The sequence below is a fragment of the Pelobates fuscus genome, chromosome 6 (assembly GCF_036172605.1).
Source record: "Pelobates fuscus isolate aPelFus1 chromosome 6, aPelFus1.pri, whole genome shotgun sequence".
NCBI classification, from domain to species: Eukaryota; Metazoa; Chordata; class Amphibia; order Anura; family Pelobatidae; genus Pelobates; species Pelobates fuscus.
Genome location: NC_086322.1, coordinates 53,725,594 through 53,742,148, shown reverse-complemented (window position 1 = coordinate 53,742,148; position 16,555 = coordinate 53,725,594). Strand labels below are relative to the sequence as shown.

The 16,555-nt window shown below is 39.4% G+C and overlaps 1 protein-coding gene across 2 annotated transcripts in view; it reads right to left on the bottom strand.

Annotated features, from left to right (window-relative positions):
* The window catches only part of RGS12 (regulator of G protein signaling 12), a 173,523-nt gene that overhangs the window by 57,361 nt on the left and 99,607 nt on the right, over positions 1-16,555 (bottom strand). For both annotated transcript variants that reach the window (XM_063457724.1, XM_063457725.1), the window contains exon 4: positions 5,819-5,840. In XM_063457724.1, coding sequence (XP_063313794.1) covers positions 5,819-5,840 — 22 coding nt within the window. The remainder of the gene's footprint in view (positions 1-5,818; positions 5,841-16,555) is intronic.

Below are 16,555 nucleotides of genomic sequence, written 5' to 3'. Positions count from 1 at the left end.
TCAGGGGTTCTCAACCCAGTCCTCAGGACCCCCTACCAGTCCAGGATTTGGGGATTACCTGGGTGTGTCTAAGGTGTATAGAAAAAGGGGGGAAAAAACACATTAGACTCTAAGGTGGTTTTTTTTTTCCTAAACACCTTAGACACACCCATGTAATCCCTAAACCCTGGACTGGTAGGGGGTCCTTGAGGACAAGGTTGAGAACCCCTGCTTTAAGTGAAGATAATTTGTTGAGTGATGTTCTGGTTTAAAAACAGCTCATTGAGAAAGCTGCAAAGACTGCTAATGCAAGACAAAACGTGAGGAATTTTTTTTATGGTATATTTAAAAAAATAAATAAATTTAAGTATTCTTTTACATTATATATTGCTTTATAGTTTAACAGTAGAAGATACAATGCAGTGTCTAGCCTGGGGAATACCTTTAAGCAGCATATTACCATGTGTAACATAGCACCAACATATTCTGTTCTACCATGAGAACAATATATAATGTAAAATGAGTACACATCCAAGCTTACAATCTAATAGAGACACAATTGGCAAGCTCAAATATAAGACAAGCATTTTGCACAGAAAACACAAGGCCAGCTATCCGATATAATGCAACAATGAAGGGTTACAAAGTCTACTGTAAAGAAAGAGGTGGGATGGACGGTAAAAGACTTTCAGCAGATGTGGAGGTGAAAGTAATGCAGGAGAATTCATGATTGATGGGACAGGTATAAGCATATATGGCTATGACAAATGAACTTGGATTAAATATTAAAAGGAGGTTCCAATCACCTCTGATTGATACCCTTGTTATGCTGAATTTCCTTAGATAACCTTCGCAATGGGTGTGGTTTTAAAAGCGGCTCTTTTACCACCCAAAGCAGGGACTATGATTCAAACGACTAGTGGCCCGAAACCAGCCATGGACTGCGGTTTCAACCTTGTGGTTAGTATAGTGCCGGTTCTAGCCTAGAAATCTCTTAAAGTCTCTGTGAAATCATATAGCTAGGTACCAAAAAAAGATTGTAGTAAGACTAGTATTATTATATATTAAATACAAATTTATATAAGGCTTCATCATTCCATGTGACCCATAATTAGAAGTCTAGAACTTCACATCCATGTTACATAATGAAGGTGGATATTAACATGGCAAATATTTTTTTAAACGAGGAGTATTATATTTAAGATTGAAACGGCTCCTCAAATTTTGGTAAGCGTTTAGCTACAACTGAGATGATTCGCAACAAGAATCCATCCATAGGAAGGAATTGCATGCCACGCTACACAAGAATGAAAATCGAATTTACCATCTTCACACTATGCTGTCTGCCTCGTCTTGCCTCCCTGCAAGGCATATGTCCACAAGTCAAAACAAAGTGCTATATATTCAGCAGTAGCTACTTTGCTTTTCGTTCGAGCTGAAAACACAGGCGGCAGAGCAGAGGGTAAAAGCAGTAAATCAATGTCAGCTCTCTGATCCTGTGCATTAACCTTTGGTTCTGGGAATTGCCTTGGTGGAAATACGATACAGTGAGCACACGTTCATTCTGATGATCACATTGAATGGCTTTCAGAAATATGTAATGGGAAAAAGTTCAGGAGGATCCTAAACCTTTCCTAAATATATTCATTAACTGCCCCTGCATGGAGTATTGTCTACACGTTTAACTGACCAGGTAGATCAAGCTTGGTCTGTTTTTTCAGCTGAATTGACATTCAGAGATTTCAGCAATATTGAAAAAACATTTGGAATGTGTGTGGTTGGTGGATCAAACTATAACAACATCCCAAAAAAGGAGACTAAGAACAGGATAGCAAAAAAAAAAAACATATATATATATATAGAAAGCATGAAAAAAGGTCTGTGGTGGGGAACCTTAAGCACTTCAGATGTTGTAGACTACAACTCCCATAATGCTCCCACAGCAATAATTGCAAAGCATCAGGGGTGATTCTGTCCACAATATCTGGAATGCTGAAGGTTGCGTACCCCTGGTGTAGGGTAATTGCGCATTGCATGTACATTTATTAATTAAACTGACACGACACTAAAAATAATGCGTTACAAAAATTATACTTCCAACACCAGAAAACTAAAAATGATAAAATGCAGAAAATAAAAAATGCAGATGGTCACAGCCTAATTAAATTATATATTGGCGAGGTGCTTATGCAGTCAATGAGATTTGAGGTTTAATGAGGCAGTGACTGGCCAAACTGTGTTGATATAAGGAGATGCTTTAAACTTGCAGCACTAAACCCATCAAACTCTTGTACAAGTATTCAAAAAGATAGTAGAATGAAATGGCATGAATTAAGTATTAAAGGGATTCTAAAGTGCCAGGAAAACAAAGCCTATAGGTTTCTAAGGTGCCCCCCTCCCTCGCTGCTGAAGGGGTAAAAACACCTTCAGTCACTTACCTAAATCCAGCGCCGATTTCGCACGGTGCTGGGTCAGGCTCCTCCCATGCACCTCCTCCATGGATGTCAGCCGGCGGGGTAGACCTAATGCGCATGCATTATTCAATGATTTCCTATGGGAGAAAATCTTATGCTTAAGGTCCTCATGCACAGCGTGAGGATATCCAGCGTCAGATAACGGTCCAAAGGTCAGTTTCAAACCAGGAAGCCCTCTAGGGGTGGATTTAACCCTGGATAGTAATTATTGCAGTTTCTCAATAACGGCAATAATTACTACTGAAGGGTTATGGGACAGGGGACATTGCACATCGACCACTTTAATGAGCTAAAGTGGTCTGAGTGCCAACAGTGTCCCTTTAATCTGGCACTGTAATTCCCCCCCCCCCCTTTCCCCCGAAAAATAAGTATTTATTCCTCCGACCACTGGACCCCGAGCAGCAATGTCACCTTTGGGGGTCTTTGCAAAGTACCCAGACAGTGACAGTTCCACTTTACGGTTTAACTGAAAAGAGAACAAACTGGAGCAGATCTAGAAGTGAAGGTGTTGGTAAAAGTAGATTGTCATCGAAAGAAAAGCAAGAGTCGAGAATACTGGGAAAGGGAGCCCAAAGAAAATAAAGATCAGTCAAATGGCAGAAGGAAAAGCAGGTCCACAGAAAGAAAGCTCAGAGGAAAAGACAAGTTAAAAAGTAGAAAAGAAATAGTCAGAAGCTGTTCTGTAGATGGAAGGCTTAGAGGATAGACAGAAAGTGGACTCATAATAAAAATTGATTTAAAAAAAAAAAAAAAAATACAAACCAGTTTAGATGCCTAGATATTTTCTAAAATTATTACAAATTTAAATTTGTAGACAACATCTAAGACACGGTACTGAAATTGCATAAAGTTTATCAATAAAATAAAAATCATTTTCATCTAAAATCTTCTTAAATGTTAATTAGGTTTGATTATAAAGTAGCAGAAGGTTTCGCTAATCAAAGTAACAGTTTCTAGTGATGTATAATACAAATTTTATGTTCAGTATACAAATGCACCTGCAATCACTTACTAAAGAAGCATTTTGATCAACATTAAATATATCTATGTAAAATATATTTTTTTAAATTAAAAATTCCTTGTTTAAACTAGTGTTAAAAGCAGTCGGTATTTTAGCCAATTAACTGTAAAGCAATAACGGTAAAGGTAGACCTGCTACGGCTAAACTTTTTGCTCCAGATGTTTTTGAACTAGATTTCCTTAGTGGTAAATCGATTATTGTGTACAATGTAGCACAGAAACATTAATCATGCCAAGAATAGTGATTGCAAAGGGACATTGCGTGATGCTATAATCTCCGTGACGTGCATTTCACTTATTTTTACATACAGTATTGTATGAAAAGGTCAGCACTGAACGCTAGAGTAGAATGCTTTTCAAGGAGTTCTCTTTAAATATATAGTCACCATCATCAGGAAAATAGTACTGGTGAAATGATTTAGTGAACCTACTGATTTTATACGGCCAGGCTAGTCCAATCTACTGAAATTCTAAGCCAATAAGGTAAGTAAAATGACGTACAAGTAATTTTTCCCCACTATTAATTATTCTGTAATCAGGGATTTTTTTTTATACCTTCTTTCTGTATTTTTTTAGAAGAAAGAAATAGTTTTATAACGGTGCGATCTCTTCTTTTATAGTAAAGCCAGATCGGGATGCAGCAGTAGTGTGACTATGCTGTCCATTATACATTAAACACAAAATTTATATTAAAACTAAAACCGCAACCAAAAAAAAAATTAAAAAAAATAAAAAATAAAAAAGGGTGGTGGGGGGGGGGCATGATCTGTTATGTTAAGAAACCAGCACATGTTTCTCGTTATTTTTATTGTAGTAGCTGTGTAATGATGTAATAAGTTGGTTATTCTCACTATAAAAAGAAATGTCATAAATATCAACATTTTCCCCCATTCCTTATGCTTCTCTCGTAAACATGTTTTGTTTTTCTCCCAAAACAAGCATCTGTTTACATACAAAACAAAATAAAATGAATTAGTATCACATATATCTTAGAATGCTCTCAGGCTGAGTTTTTATAGAGTTGTGTTTAATAGCCTTGGTTAAACTTGTGTTACAGTAAATCATTGTTTAACGTCTTCCCTGCCTGCTACAGCAGGGGACAGGAGCAGAGACGGCAAACCACAAACCAGATCCTAAAACCCAATGACCAGACTGTAAATTACTACAAATCCAAAAAGACATGGAACAATGTTTAAAGGGGCTGTTACTTGATAATTGGTGCTCGGCCCACGGGTGTCTGTCTACCTTTGGCTTCCAGCTAATGCTGGACTAGAATTCTCAGAATCTTTATGTAAGAGATATCTGGGAAATGTAATTTAGTAAGCGTTCAAGGGTCGAGACAGGATGGATTAGTCCAAAGATTCATACAAACAGATGATGGACTCCATCTCCTAAACTTGGTGAAGCAAGAAGGATACAAACTATATTTTATCCCCGTAATAAAGCTAGGACGTACTTCCAGGTGCACTCTATTGGCAATTTCACCAAAATATCCAGCACATAATGATGGAATATTCCAATATATTTTTATGACCTTGAATTCATACAGAGACATTGAAGGTCATCCCTTTTGAGATGGATAGACATCCTTTGAAATGTAAACCATACACGTCTGCAAATTAATTTCCTATAACAGCTCCTGTTTTGTATGGTATCCTCACATTGCATATATCCAGAGAACTTTGGCCACTATCAATAATATAATCAGTCGAAAACGAGCTCACTTGAAGATGTTACATGTAAGCAACGGCACTCTTCGCAGGAAGTTCCACCTTTCACAAGAGGTATTTGACGATCAGCTTGTTACCACATGCAGAATATACAATAACCGTGACTAGGCGTCAGATTAAACAGGCCAGCATTGCCAAACCTTGCGGTATTCATATGCTGTGCATGACTTGAATGTAGATGGGAAACAACTTGTCTCAATGTGTTCATACATTTGAGTTTACAAGGTATACAGTTTATGCCTTTGGCAATCTGTCTTCTACATTCAGCAAGACCAGGTTAACCATTTGGGTATGGAAAGGCTGTACGCAATGTTCAACCACACAAACAGTTTTAATATCCAATACTTTAGAATTCTATTCACTAAACAGGGAAAATAAAAAATCACAACTTGGCAGTTTTTCGTCTAAATGTGCAATCCCCGTGTCATTTCCTTGCAAAACCTCATTTAGCGAGTAAATCTCAGTAGTATCACAGCAGCAGTAGGTAAATAAATAAATAAATAAATAAATATAGACACCGACCGGTCTTTGAAGGCAAACTTCATAGAAACAAAACAAACACATTGCTTTAACATAATTACAAAGTGTCAAAGCAGAAAAGTAGGCAGATCTTACCTCCGTCTGAGACTGTAGCAGCCTGTAAGAGAGAAGAGAAAGACATGAGTTACAAAAGCATGTCTAGCAACATTGAGATATATAGAGAGAGAGAGAAAAAGCACATTCCATACAAACACCAAAATAAATATGAATTAGTGTTTAAGCACAAGACCCACTATACATTCTGGTAAAGGACTTGATAGACTCATCAGTTCGACACTCTTCCGTGCTACTGGAGAACCCAGCTGCTCCTCCTTAGATAATCAGGATTTCAGAGCTATCAGCCACACAGAGTTCATAAAAGGGATGCTGGGTTTGCACAAAATCCTAATCAGAGACGGGGGCTAAAAATACTCTGCATTCATTAACATGGGCATATATTATGAGAAGGAAGTGTGCTCTGTTATCACGGCAGAATATCAATTAAAACTTAAATTCTGGAAAAGCGGTAGCTATTCAGACATTCAGAAAGTACCTTGTGGCATCTGGTTATACTATTGAGTTCAGATTGTTGCGTGACAACTCAAAAATAAAAGTTATTACAGACATTCTCAGCTAGCCATAGTACAGATTAATTGGCTGCTTCATGCTACGTACGGGGTCAATAAATGAAAGAAAATGAATTGACAACAACTACGGTCAAAATTTCATGAATTAAAGCCTTCTGTTCTGTTGATTGAGTGACCAAACTCTACTTATTGCACTAGGATCGGCTAAAGTAAACAATGGAATCACTTTCCATACAAATCAAGTAATTAAAGTCTAATTTCCATATTAATTTCCAGAGTAAGGGCAGTTGCCAGTACCCTTAGCCCAATGCAGTGAGGGCAGTTGCCAGTACCTTTACCCCAATGCAGTAAGGGCAGTTGGCAGTACCTTTACCCCAATGCAGTAAGGGCAGCTGCCAGTACCTTTACCCCAATGCAGTAAGGGCAGTTGGCAGTACCTTTACCCCAATGCAGTAAGGGCAGCTGCCAGTACCTTTACCCCAATGCAGTAAGGGCAGTTGGCAGTACCTTTACCCCAATGCAGTAAGGGCAGTTGGCAGTACCTTTACCCCAATGCATATAGGGCAGTTGGCAGTACCTTTACCCCAATGCATATAGGGCAGTTGCCAGTACCTTTACCCCAATGCATATAGGGCAGTTGGCAGTACCTTTACCCCAATGCAGTAAGGGCAGCTGCCAGTACCTTTACCCCAATGCAGTAAGGGCAGTTGGCAGTACCTTTACCCCAATGCAGTAAGGGCAGTTGGCAGTACCTTTACCCCAATGCAGTAAGGGCAGTTGCCAGTACCTTTACCCCAATGCAGTAAGGGCAGTTGCCAGTACCCTTACCCCAATGCAGTAAGGGCAGTTGCCAGTACCTTTACCCCAATGCAGTAAGGGCAGTTGACAGTACCTTTACCCCAATGCAGTAAGGGCAGTTGACAGTACCTTTACCCCAATGCAGTAAGGGCAGTTGACAGTACCCTTACCCCAATGCAGTAAGGGCAGTTGCCAGTACCTTTACCCCAATGCAGTAAGGGCAGTTGGCAGTACCTTTACCCCAATGCAGTAAGGGCAGTTGCCAGTACCCTTACCCCAATGCAGTAAGGGCAGTTGCCAGTACCTTTACCCCAATGCAGTAAGGGCAGTTGCCAGTACCTTTACCCCAATGCAGTAAGGGCAGTTGACAGTACCTTTACCCCAATGCAGTAAGGGCAGTTGACAGTACCCTTACCCCAATGCAGTAAGGGCAGTTGACAGTACCTTTACCCCAATGCAGTAAGGGCAGTTGCCAGTACCCTTAGCCCAATGCAGTAAGGGCCGTTGCCAGTACCCTTAGCCCAATGCAGTAAGGGCCGTTGCCAGTACCCTTAGCCCAATGCAGTAAGGGCAGTTGCCAGTACCTTTACCCCAATGCAGTAAGGGCAGTTGCCAGTACCCTTACCCCAATGCAGTAAGGGCAGTTGACAGTACCTTTACCCCAATGCAGTAAGGGCAGTTGCCAGTACCCTTAGCCCAATGCAGTAAGGGCCGTTGCCAGTACCCTTAGCCCAATGCAGTAAGGGCCGTTGCCAGTACCCTTAGCCCAATGCAGTAAGGGCCGTTGCCAGTACCCTTAGCCCAATGCAGTAAGGGCCGTTGCCAGTACCCTTAGCCCAATGCAGTAAGGGCAGCTGCCAGTACCTTTACCCCAATGCAGTAAGGGCAGTTGCCAGTACCTTTACCCCAATGCACACCATTTCAGCATTTAACAAAATTAATAACATAGCGGAGACATGTATTTAAAAGGGACAGTGTAGGCAGCAACACCACTTCAGTTCTCCCAGAGAACTGCAAGGTTTACATTGCAGCTCCAAGTCTGCCCTCAGTGGCTCTCTACCAGACAGCCACTGGGGGCGCTTCTGGAATCCAAACTGACTTTTGGTCCGTTATCTGATGCTGGACGTCCTCACATTCTGCATGAGGACCTCAAGCGTCAGATTTTCCCCATAGGAAAGTAGAAGGTCTAATGCGCATTAGGTCTCCCCCGCCGGCTGACGTCGGCGAGGGAGGAGCGTGGGCGGAGTCTGACCCAGCACTGAGGGACATTGGCGCTGGATTCACTGTTTTAACCCCTTCAGCCCCGCGGGAGGCGGGAACCTATTAACTCTATAGTGCCAGGAAAACAGCTTTGTTTTCCTGGCACTATAGGATCCCTTTAAAGACAAATCACTTCTGTTGCACTCCCCCATCCCATAATTCCCTAGGAGCAGGCATGCACACTCTGGCATCTGGAAAATGTTTTACATGCGTATGTGTCCTTGCCAGTTTCTCCTGTACTACAAGAGTTAACTCATTTACAGTCTTTTGCCAATTAAAAAGAAAAAACATAGAATGGTTTTAAAAAAAATAAATAAATAATTTGTACAATCAATATGGTTCTTTTTTAGTTGGATACAACGTGCTAAAATTGAAGAAGTGACAACTCGTCTTTAAAGCATACGTAGCCGCTGTATATGTAACCAGGATGATATCATGGCTTGCCAAAGAAAGACACGTGGACTGAAGCATTCATTTAAGAATTCCTAAATAATTATTGCATCACCATTACGCGAGTCTATGAATTCTGTAGTTTTTAAACACAAACTATGACAATGAACAAGGGTATTTAGCAACCTTTAATAAAGCAACAAACAGGTATGCCCAGTGACTACTACATTTTGGCAATAATACATATATATTGCACATACATATATATTGCACATATATAATTTAAAGTAAAAACATTAGTACCACAAATGTAAAGAAGCATAGAAGGTACCAGCCGGATAGCTTTTTAAAAATGTAATCTTATCATTGTGGATGCCAGTAGCCTACTGCTTCATCTGATTGAGGTGGTTATAGTGTCTGTAGTCTCCTGGTGTGATCCTTCCATCCAGTTTGAAACGGGTTTTAATGGTTTAAATGGCTAGAAGGTTGTGTGAAATCTGTGCCTTAGCCACACCTTTAATAGCGGCCGGCGAGACGGTGGATGCCCAAGGACCCTTATTTAGTTTCAAACTGCTTGAAAATGGTTTAGCACTGCATGATTAGACAGCGCCAGGGGACTCCTAGGACTATAACCAGTTAAATGAGATGAAATGGTTATAGTCCATACAGTGTTCCTTTAAATATCTTCAGAAACAAAAGCTCGGAGGTTCACTCCAAGTCCATCTATTTAAGACTGCTGTCAAGCTAGATGTTACTTAACATTTATAATGTTGGCGGATTGGTTCAGTACACATAAAAATGTAAAAAATTAAAAAATGTAAAAAATTAAAAAGTAACTACACTAGTTTGCCTGTATTTTGTTTAAGGGACACTTCCAACAATTAAGGTGACAGTGTGGAGGTTTAATGGATATAACCTATAATATACAGTAATTATTCCCTATTCAAGGTAAAATAACGTATAATGATTGCCTTACGCGCATAGCCTTTATTCAATACTGGCACAGTGTATAGGACTTTTCTATGTTTTGACTGTTGCATTTTTACAAAGCAGTTTGATATTTTGGCATTTGTTATTCAGAGGGCTTTCCTGGCAGAATAGCCTAATTGTATTCTCAATGTGCACAAGAGGAATATTGTCAATAACACAAGTGTATATATAATGGCGCTTATCAATAGTATGTGTGAGAAAATTAACAAGAGGAGTTGGTTGCAAAAGGGCATAATTAAGTTGTCAGATGAACATACTGGTTTATGGAGGGGGGGGGGGGGGATGATAAAACTTGGGCTGGAATGACACAGCTAGATATTTAATTACCTACCCCCAGTAGCAGTACTCACCACCAATTTTGTCCCATTTCTGCATGCTGTATATGCACTAAACAGTGAACAGGGCTGTGTATAAACAGCTAGCAGCCACAGTATGGCAGCTAACCAGTCACAGAGCCGTACTGCTCATCCCATGTGAGGAATGGAACTTCTCTAGGAGACACATTGCTTATCCCATATATTACAGTCTCTTCCTGGTTAGGAAGAGGTCTTCCTGTACAGTGCTTCATCATTTAATTGTTTTTCCTTTGCATTTTTTAAAGAAACACAAACATGTATTCCTGACCATATGGTGTTACAAACACTATGTAGCCCCACTGGCATCCCTAAATATTAGTAAAACATAACTTTATGCCAGTCTGCTGGTGCTGGCTCTGCCCCTGATCTGCCTCCTTGGCTGACATAATTGGAAGTGCTGATCTCAGCCAATCTTAATGCATTCCCATAGGATCTCAGCCAAGGAGGCGGGCCAAAGCCAATTGTCACCCTGGCCAATCAGCATCTCCTCAGATTAAAGTTCAGTGTTTCCATGCAGAGGGTGGAGACACTGAACGTCAGTGCTGCACGGTGTGCCGCACTGCCCCAGGAGGCACCTCAAGCAGCCATAACAGGAGTGGCCACTGGAGGGTCCCTAGGTTGTAATGTAGATACCGCCTCTTCTCCGAAAAGACAGTATTTACAGCAAAAAGTCTGCAGGGATTGACTATACTCACCAGAATACAATAATCTATACTTGTTCTGGTGACTAGAGTGTCCCTTTAATGCATTTAAAAGATCAGGAAAGCCCTTCTCCCCAATTGTTTCCCATTAAAAAATTTATTTTAAAAATATAAAAAGTCCTGTATTATTTCTGGCAAATTGAGAAGCAATGAGCAAAGTCATATCCTGAATGGTCATGTGACTGCAGACAGAGTGTTTAAGAGCTTTAGCAAAGATATCCAATCATAAGGTCCAAAGCCTTATGACTAATATCTATATAGGTACACTATAGTGTCTTTGCTGAAATGTTTAGCTTTTCGCACCCTCTCTGTGGAGATAAAAAGGTTTTTAACTTACCTTTTCTTCACCTCCACGCTGGACTTGCCGTGGGTGGCCTTGCTCCCAAGGCTGAGATCTTCAATCTTTTCCATAGGTATGCATTGGGAGGCTATTGCACATGTGCAGTAAAATGCTGCGCCAATTAATATCTCATCATAGAGATGCATTAAATTAATGTATCTCTACGGGGAATGCTCAGCGCCTCAGATGCAAAATGTGGAGACACTGAACACCAGTACTGCACACTGTTCAGCTCTGTACTAGGAAGCACCTCTAGTGGTCGCCTTAGTGTCTGCCTGTTACTAGGCAGCAATGCACTGCCTTTTCTCTTGCTAATAAAAATGCATTCTTTGTAATAAAATGAAGTACACAAACATTTAAAAAAAAATTTAAATGATATTATAGAAACCTAGAATGTGACGGCAGATAAGAACCATTCGGCCCATCTAGTCTGCCCAATTTTCTAAATACTTTCATTAGTCCCTGGCCTTATCTTAAGCCTAGCATAGCCTAGAAATTATAAATGCAATTATTGGATCTTTGAAGATTGGAAGGGGGTTTGGTATAGTAATGTGCGAGTCACATGTAATTTTAAACATTGCACAACATATCATGTTCTCTTGCTAAGCAGGCTTGTTGAAACACAGCTAAATGATCACACTATATTTATGTTGTCTGTTCTCATAACGCAAAACATAGTAATTTCTTAGTTCCCAGCATTTTTGGTAGCAGTGTAGAACAGTGATTCAAAAGAAAATTGACATATCTTGCATCACTGGACCGGGAATTTGCAGTAAAGCACAGACATTGAGTGAGGGGGCTTACGTTTTATATTTCGACACAACACTAACAATTCAGATATTTTTTAACTACATTACCCAAAATTATTATTCAGCCTCAAACGTTACTGAACATAAATGGGAAAAATCGTTAAAAATTATCTGGGATACCAAGGTTTGCCAACATGTTAAAGTATTCCATTTATTAGAATGATGATGGCACAGCAAGCTGGAGGTGCCATGAGTTCTCTTACTAGGTCACACATAGGAATATTCCTCTTCGCTTAGCTCTGTGAAGGGGTTATCCTCGATGTTATAAACAAAAAGGGAGGCACAACCATAGGCATTTGCCATCTTGATGCAGGGTACTTTACATATTTAAACCTTTTTTTTTTTTTTGTAGGTTTGCTAAATGGCCAGTGGTTTCACTTCCAAACCGATTCTCTGTTTTGTTTTAATAGCACTAAGGGCATAACATGTAGTTTCACACATTTACACCTAGTGGGAAAGAAAGGTGTTCTTGAGGTGACACTTCACTCATTGCTGGATATTTTTAACAAATTTTCATCCAAAAACTAAACGTATTATTGCATTTACAATGAAATGTCTTTCTTGAGCCAACAAAGGCAGGCAATGGGGTGGAGGAATTTCCCCCTGGAAAAATCATGTGGACGCCCATGTGCTCAAACATAACCAAAGTCAGGTGACTGAGTAGCAGAGGACCAACAAAAGAACAAAATAAATCGACAAATGTAGAAGTATATGCACGCATAATACCTTTCTTTACTTCACCAATGATGAAATACAGCAGAGCTTGTTTGTGATTACTCTCTCTTAGCTGACGGCCATCTCACTTTACTTCTCTATGCTCAGTAGCTACCATCGGAGGATGGGAATTAGATTAATGCTGAAAATTTTTATATTATTGTCAAAACAGTCGCGGACTACAAGTGATCTGCTGGACCGAAGGTTGGAAACACTGCTCTACCAAACAAAACCATTTAACCTTAATGTAAGGGTTTGACGCATAGATGCAATCCCTATTTTTCAGACAATGGAAAAACATTGCGAAGTCAGAGGAACAGCAATGTTTACATTGGTCTGAAACCATACCTTTTATGGGTCAGACAGACAGTCACTAGAGCAGACATCTCAACTCTAGCCCTGCAGATTTCGTTGAAATCGCAACTCTGCTAGGGTTCTTTTCTGTCCAAGGTCCTCTACTCACTTACAGTTGGCCAACATTCTGTTTACTCATGGGATTAAACGATTCACACACACCATTGTTGATTCAACTGGTTGGGAGGAATAATCAAAACGGACAGAGTTTCTGGTGCAATTTGACAATTCACCAACGTATTGATAAAAGGACAAGGCCTATAAAGACAATATTTTAATGCATTTCGATGTATGGGAAACATTCGACAAAATGCTAGTAATTCATTGATTAGTAATTTATCGAATGTCTTCAGAACCGTGACATACTGAATGTGCCTGAGCAATGTCTTCACTAAATACTATAGTTCAGTTTCGGAAAGTGTTACTATGCCTCTCCTTGGCATTTTTCAAATACATTACCATGGATAAGGTAATATACCTCCTGGTACAATGGCAATTAAGGTTTCCACTTAATGGAGAACCATAAAAGTCTGGATAACCTTTGCATCTGTCAAACTATACAATGTACTAAATAAGAGTATAAAAAAAAATAAAATAAAATAAACACACAGCCATGAGCCTTTATTATAGTGACCATATGTTTAGGGACAACTGTTTGGGTTCACCTTTCCTCTTTAACACCAACAGCATAAAGACATCATCTGTCTAACTGCCAAAGTGCCAATCGGCCGCAGACTATACTGCAACAAATGGCATTATGACAATAGCTCTGTATGGATCAGCCAGTCATCAGGGGTGATGTGTTGGTAGAAAAGTTGTCACCTCTGGTGACAAAACACTTCAGTTTAGAAGGAACATAAAAAACAGCTCAATTGAGTCACTGGTCCTGTAAACTGTGTTAAAGAGGAGAGATTTTGGGTGCCCATTTGTCATCCCTGCTCTTTAATAAGTGCACCATCTATTCAACAAAGCAATCTACACGTGTTAAATACGTATACTAGTAAATCGTACAACTGTTAGTAATCCATGTGTACACATGCCAAAATTTTTACATAGACTCCAGAGAAACAGAATGTCTGTTACACTTACTCTGATATTTTAGAAGTTTTCATAAAAACTCTACAGATCACTAGAGAAAACACATTGAGCTTCAGATACATTGATACACACTTCTAATGAGAGACTTAGTTTTCTGAGGAATGAGCGGCAAGAGCTATATATATATATATTATATATATATATATATATATATATATCTCTATCTAAATAAAAAAAATGTAATCACAAAAATCAGAATAATCTATGAAATAGGTGGTTGACCGTTTTCTGCACCTTCTCTTCCTGTTTTATCCTGCCCCCTATTGGACAAGAGAGACTCTGTTTTGGGGGATTGAGCTGCCTTTGGACTATATCAGTATTGTACAAGCGCTGAATTTTTCATTTTTTTTTTTTTTTATCAAATTCCAGGTTTTGTTTTGGTTCAAAACTTGGAAAATTGCCTCTGTTCTTAATGAGTTAACACCATTAGAATGCCAACGTTTTAAGTAAGGTTTTGGGTTTTGTTTTTTTAACCGGTTTTGCTGAGAAATACCTAGAGGATTATGGTAATTATTAACTAAACAGTGAACTGGAGATTAAGAACCGAAAAAAATTAGGGGGAAAAAAAAATGTTCAAATTAACCGAAAGTTTGAAATATTCCACAACGCTGCAATTTTTAACATTTATTTTACTTTTAACCAATAGTCTTTGTAATTCATTTATAAAGAAAACACAAAATTCAAGTCAATATATCAAAACACCTGGGTCTTATGACTTTCCATGACGGGGAAATGGTCTGGAGATAATGAGAGGGCGCATTGCAGAGCCCATCCCTTAACGAGTCTAGATCAGTGAGTAATCAGCTCACATTAATTGCAATTCTCTGCTTCCCAAAACCTCTTATTAAAGGACCGGAGCCAGAAAAAGGGACACTCCAAGCTGGACACAATCCAATTTATTTATTTAACAGAGAACATTGCATGTTTAGATAGTCAGAAAAGTTGGAACAAAACTAGCTGTTTTTAATTAAGTAATAGAGATATTAAGTAAAAATATATATATATATATATAACACAGATAAGAAAACAACAGGAAGGGATAATGCAGACCTCCACGCCGACTTTTAAAGGAGATATTTATGAATTGAAGTTTCTTAGATGCAGATGTTTTAGTTTGAAGAGCAATGCCAAGAGCATGGAGTAGTAATTAGCATGTTACAATAGAGGTGGATACAGTGGTTTATATCAAATTACTAAAGGGTGTCCATTGACAAGGAGATTGTGGACCATGATTTAAATTGAGCCATTTGTTACATCAGAATATAATTGGAAAAAAAAAAAAAGTAACTCATTGCACCGCATTGCTGTAAAGCAGATTTTTCTAAAACAATTAAAATCAGAAATTTTTTTTTTTATAATATACTCCTCACCTTTTCATCCCAGAAATTATAGGTCTCTTTTCTCCAGATTCCTTTCCTCAGCCCTTGCATGTCACCTAGTACTCTATTTATTTTTGAGCTGCTGTCATAACTCATAAGATGGGAAGAACAGCTCCAAACTATGGGCTGTGCCTGTACATGTTGTGGAATTCTACAGATACACTTTTTTTTTTTTTTAATGCATGGTTGAAACACCTGGGACTTTAAGAAATCCATAAATTTGGAGGATGTTAATGACTGAAATGTAACCGTACATTTCACAACCAGATCTGAAAATGTTTTATAACATTCTCAGCTGTAGCAGAGCTACAACAGTTGGGGACCTACCTTTTGGCCACTCCTGATGCAGATCATAGTCAATGCACAACCATATGTAATCCATATAAACTGCAGTGTTGCAAGTTAGCCAGCACTGCCTTAATTTCACCTTATCTAGTTGAGCCGCCTCGTTGCGTCAGACTCTGCTGTTCTACCCAACATTAATGCTGCTGCAGTCTCACACAGAACATAGAAACGGGCAAGTTCGATTGCTTAGACGTTGGTCATATAACCGTAAAGTCTGATCCAAAACGGCTACCAAGCCAGGTAAAAAGTGAAATGTATTCATTAAATGTAATAAACGAGAAGTAAAAATAGGATGACAGTTGTCCTTTAAACATACCGTATTTATCGGCGTATAACACGCACTTTTTTTCCCCTGAAAATAGGGGGAAAATCGTGGGTGCGTGTTATACGCCGATATCCCATAATTACTTACCTGTCCTGAAGCGTGGGCCGGCTTCACAGCTTGCACCGCGGTACAGGAACTTTAATTTCATGTTCCGGTTTCCGGCGGGACTGAAAGGAAGTGTGCACAATAGTGTGCACACTTCCTTTCAGTCCCGCCGGAAACCGGAACATGAAATTAAAGTTCCTGTACCGCGGTGCAAGCTGTGAAGCCGGCCCACGCTTCAGGACAGGTAAGTAATTATGGGAGGGGAAGTACACTATGGGAGGGGAAGGGGAAGTACACTATGGGAGGGGAGGGAAGTACATTATGGGAGGGGAGGGAAGTACA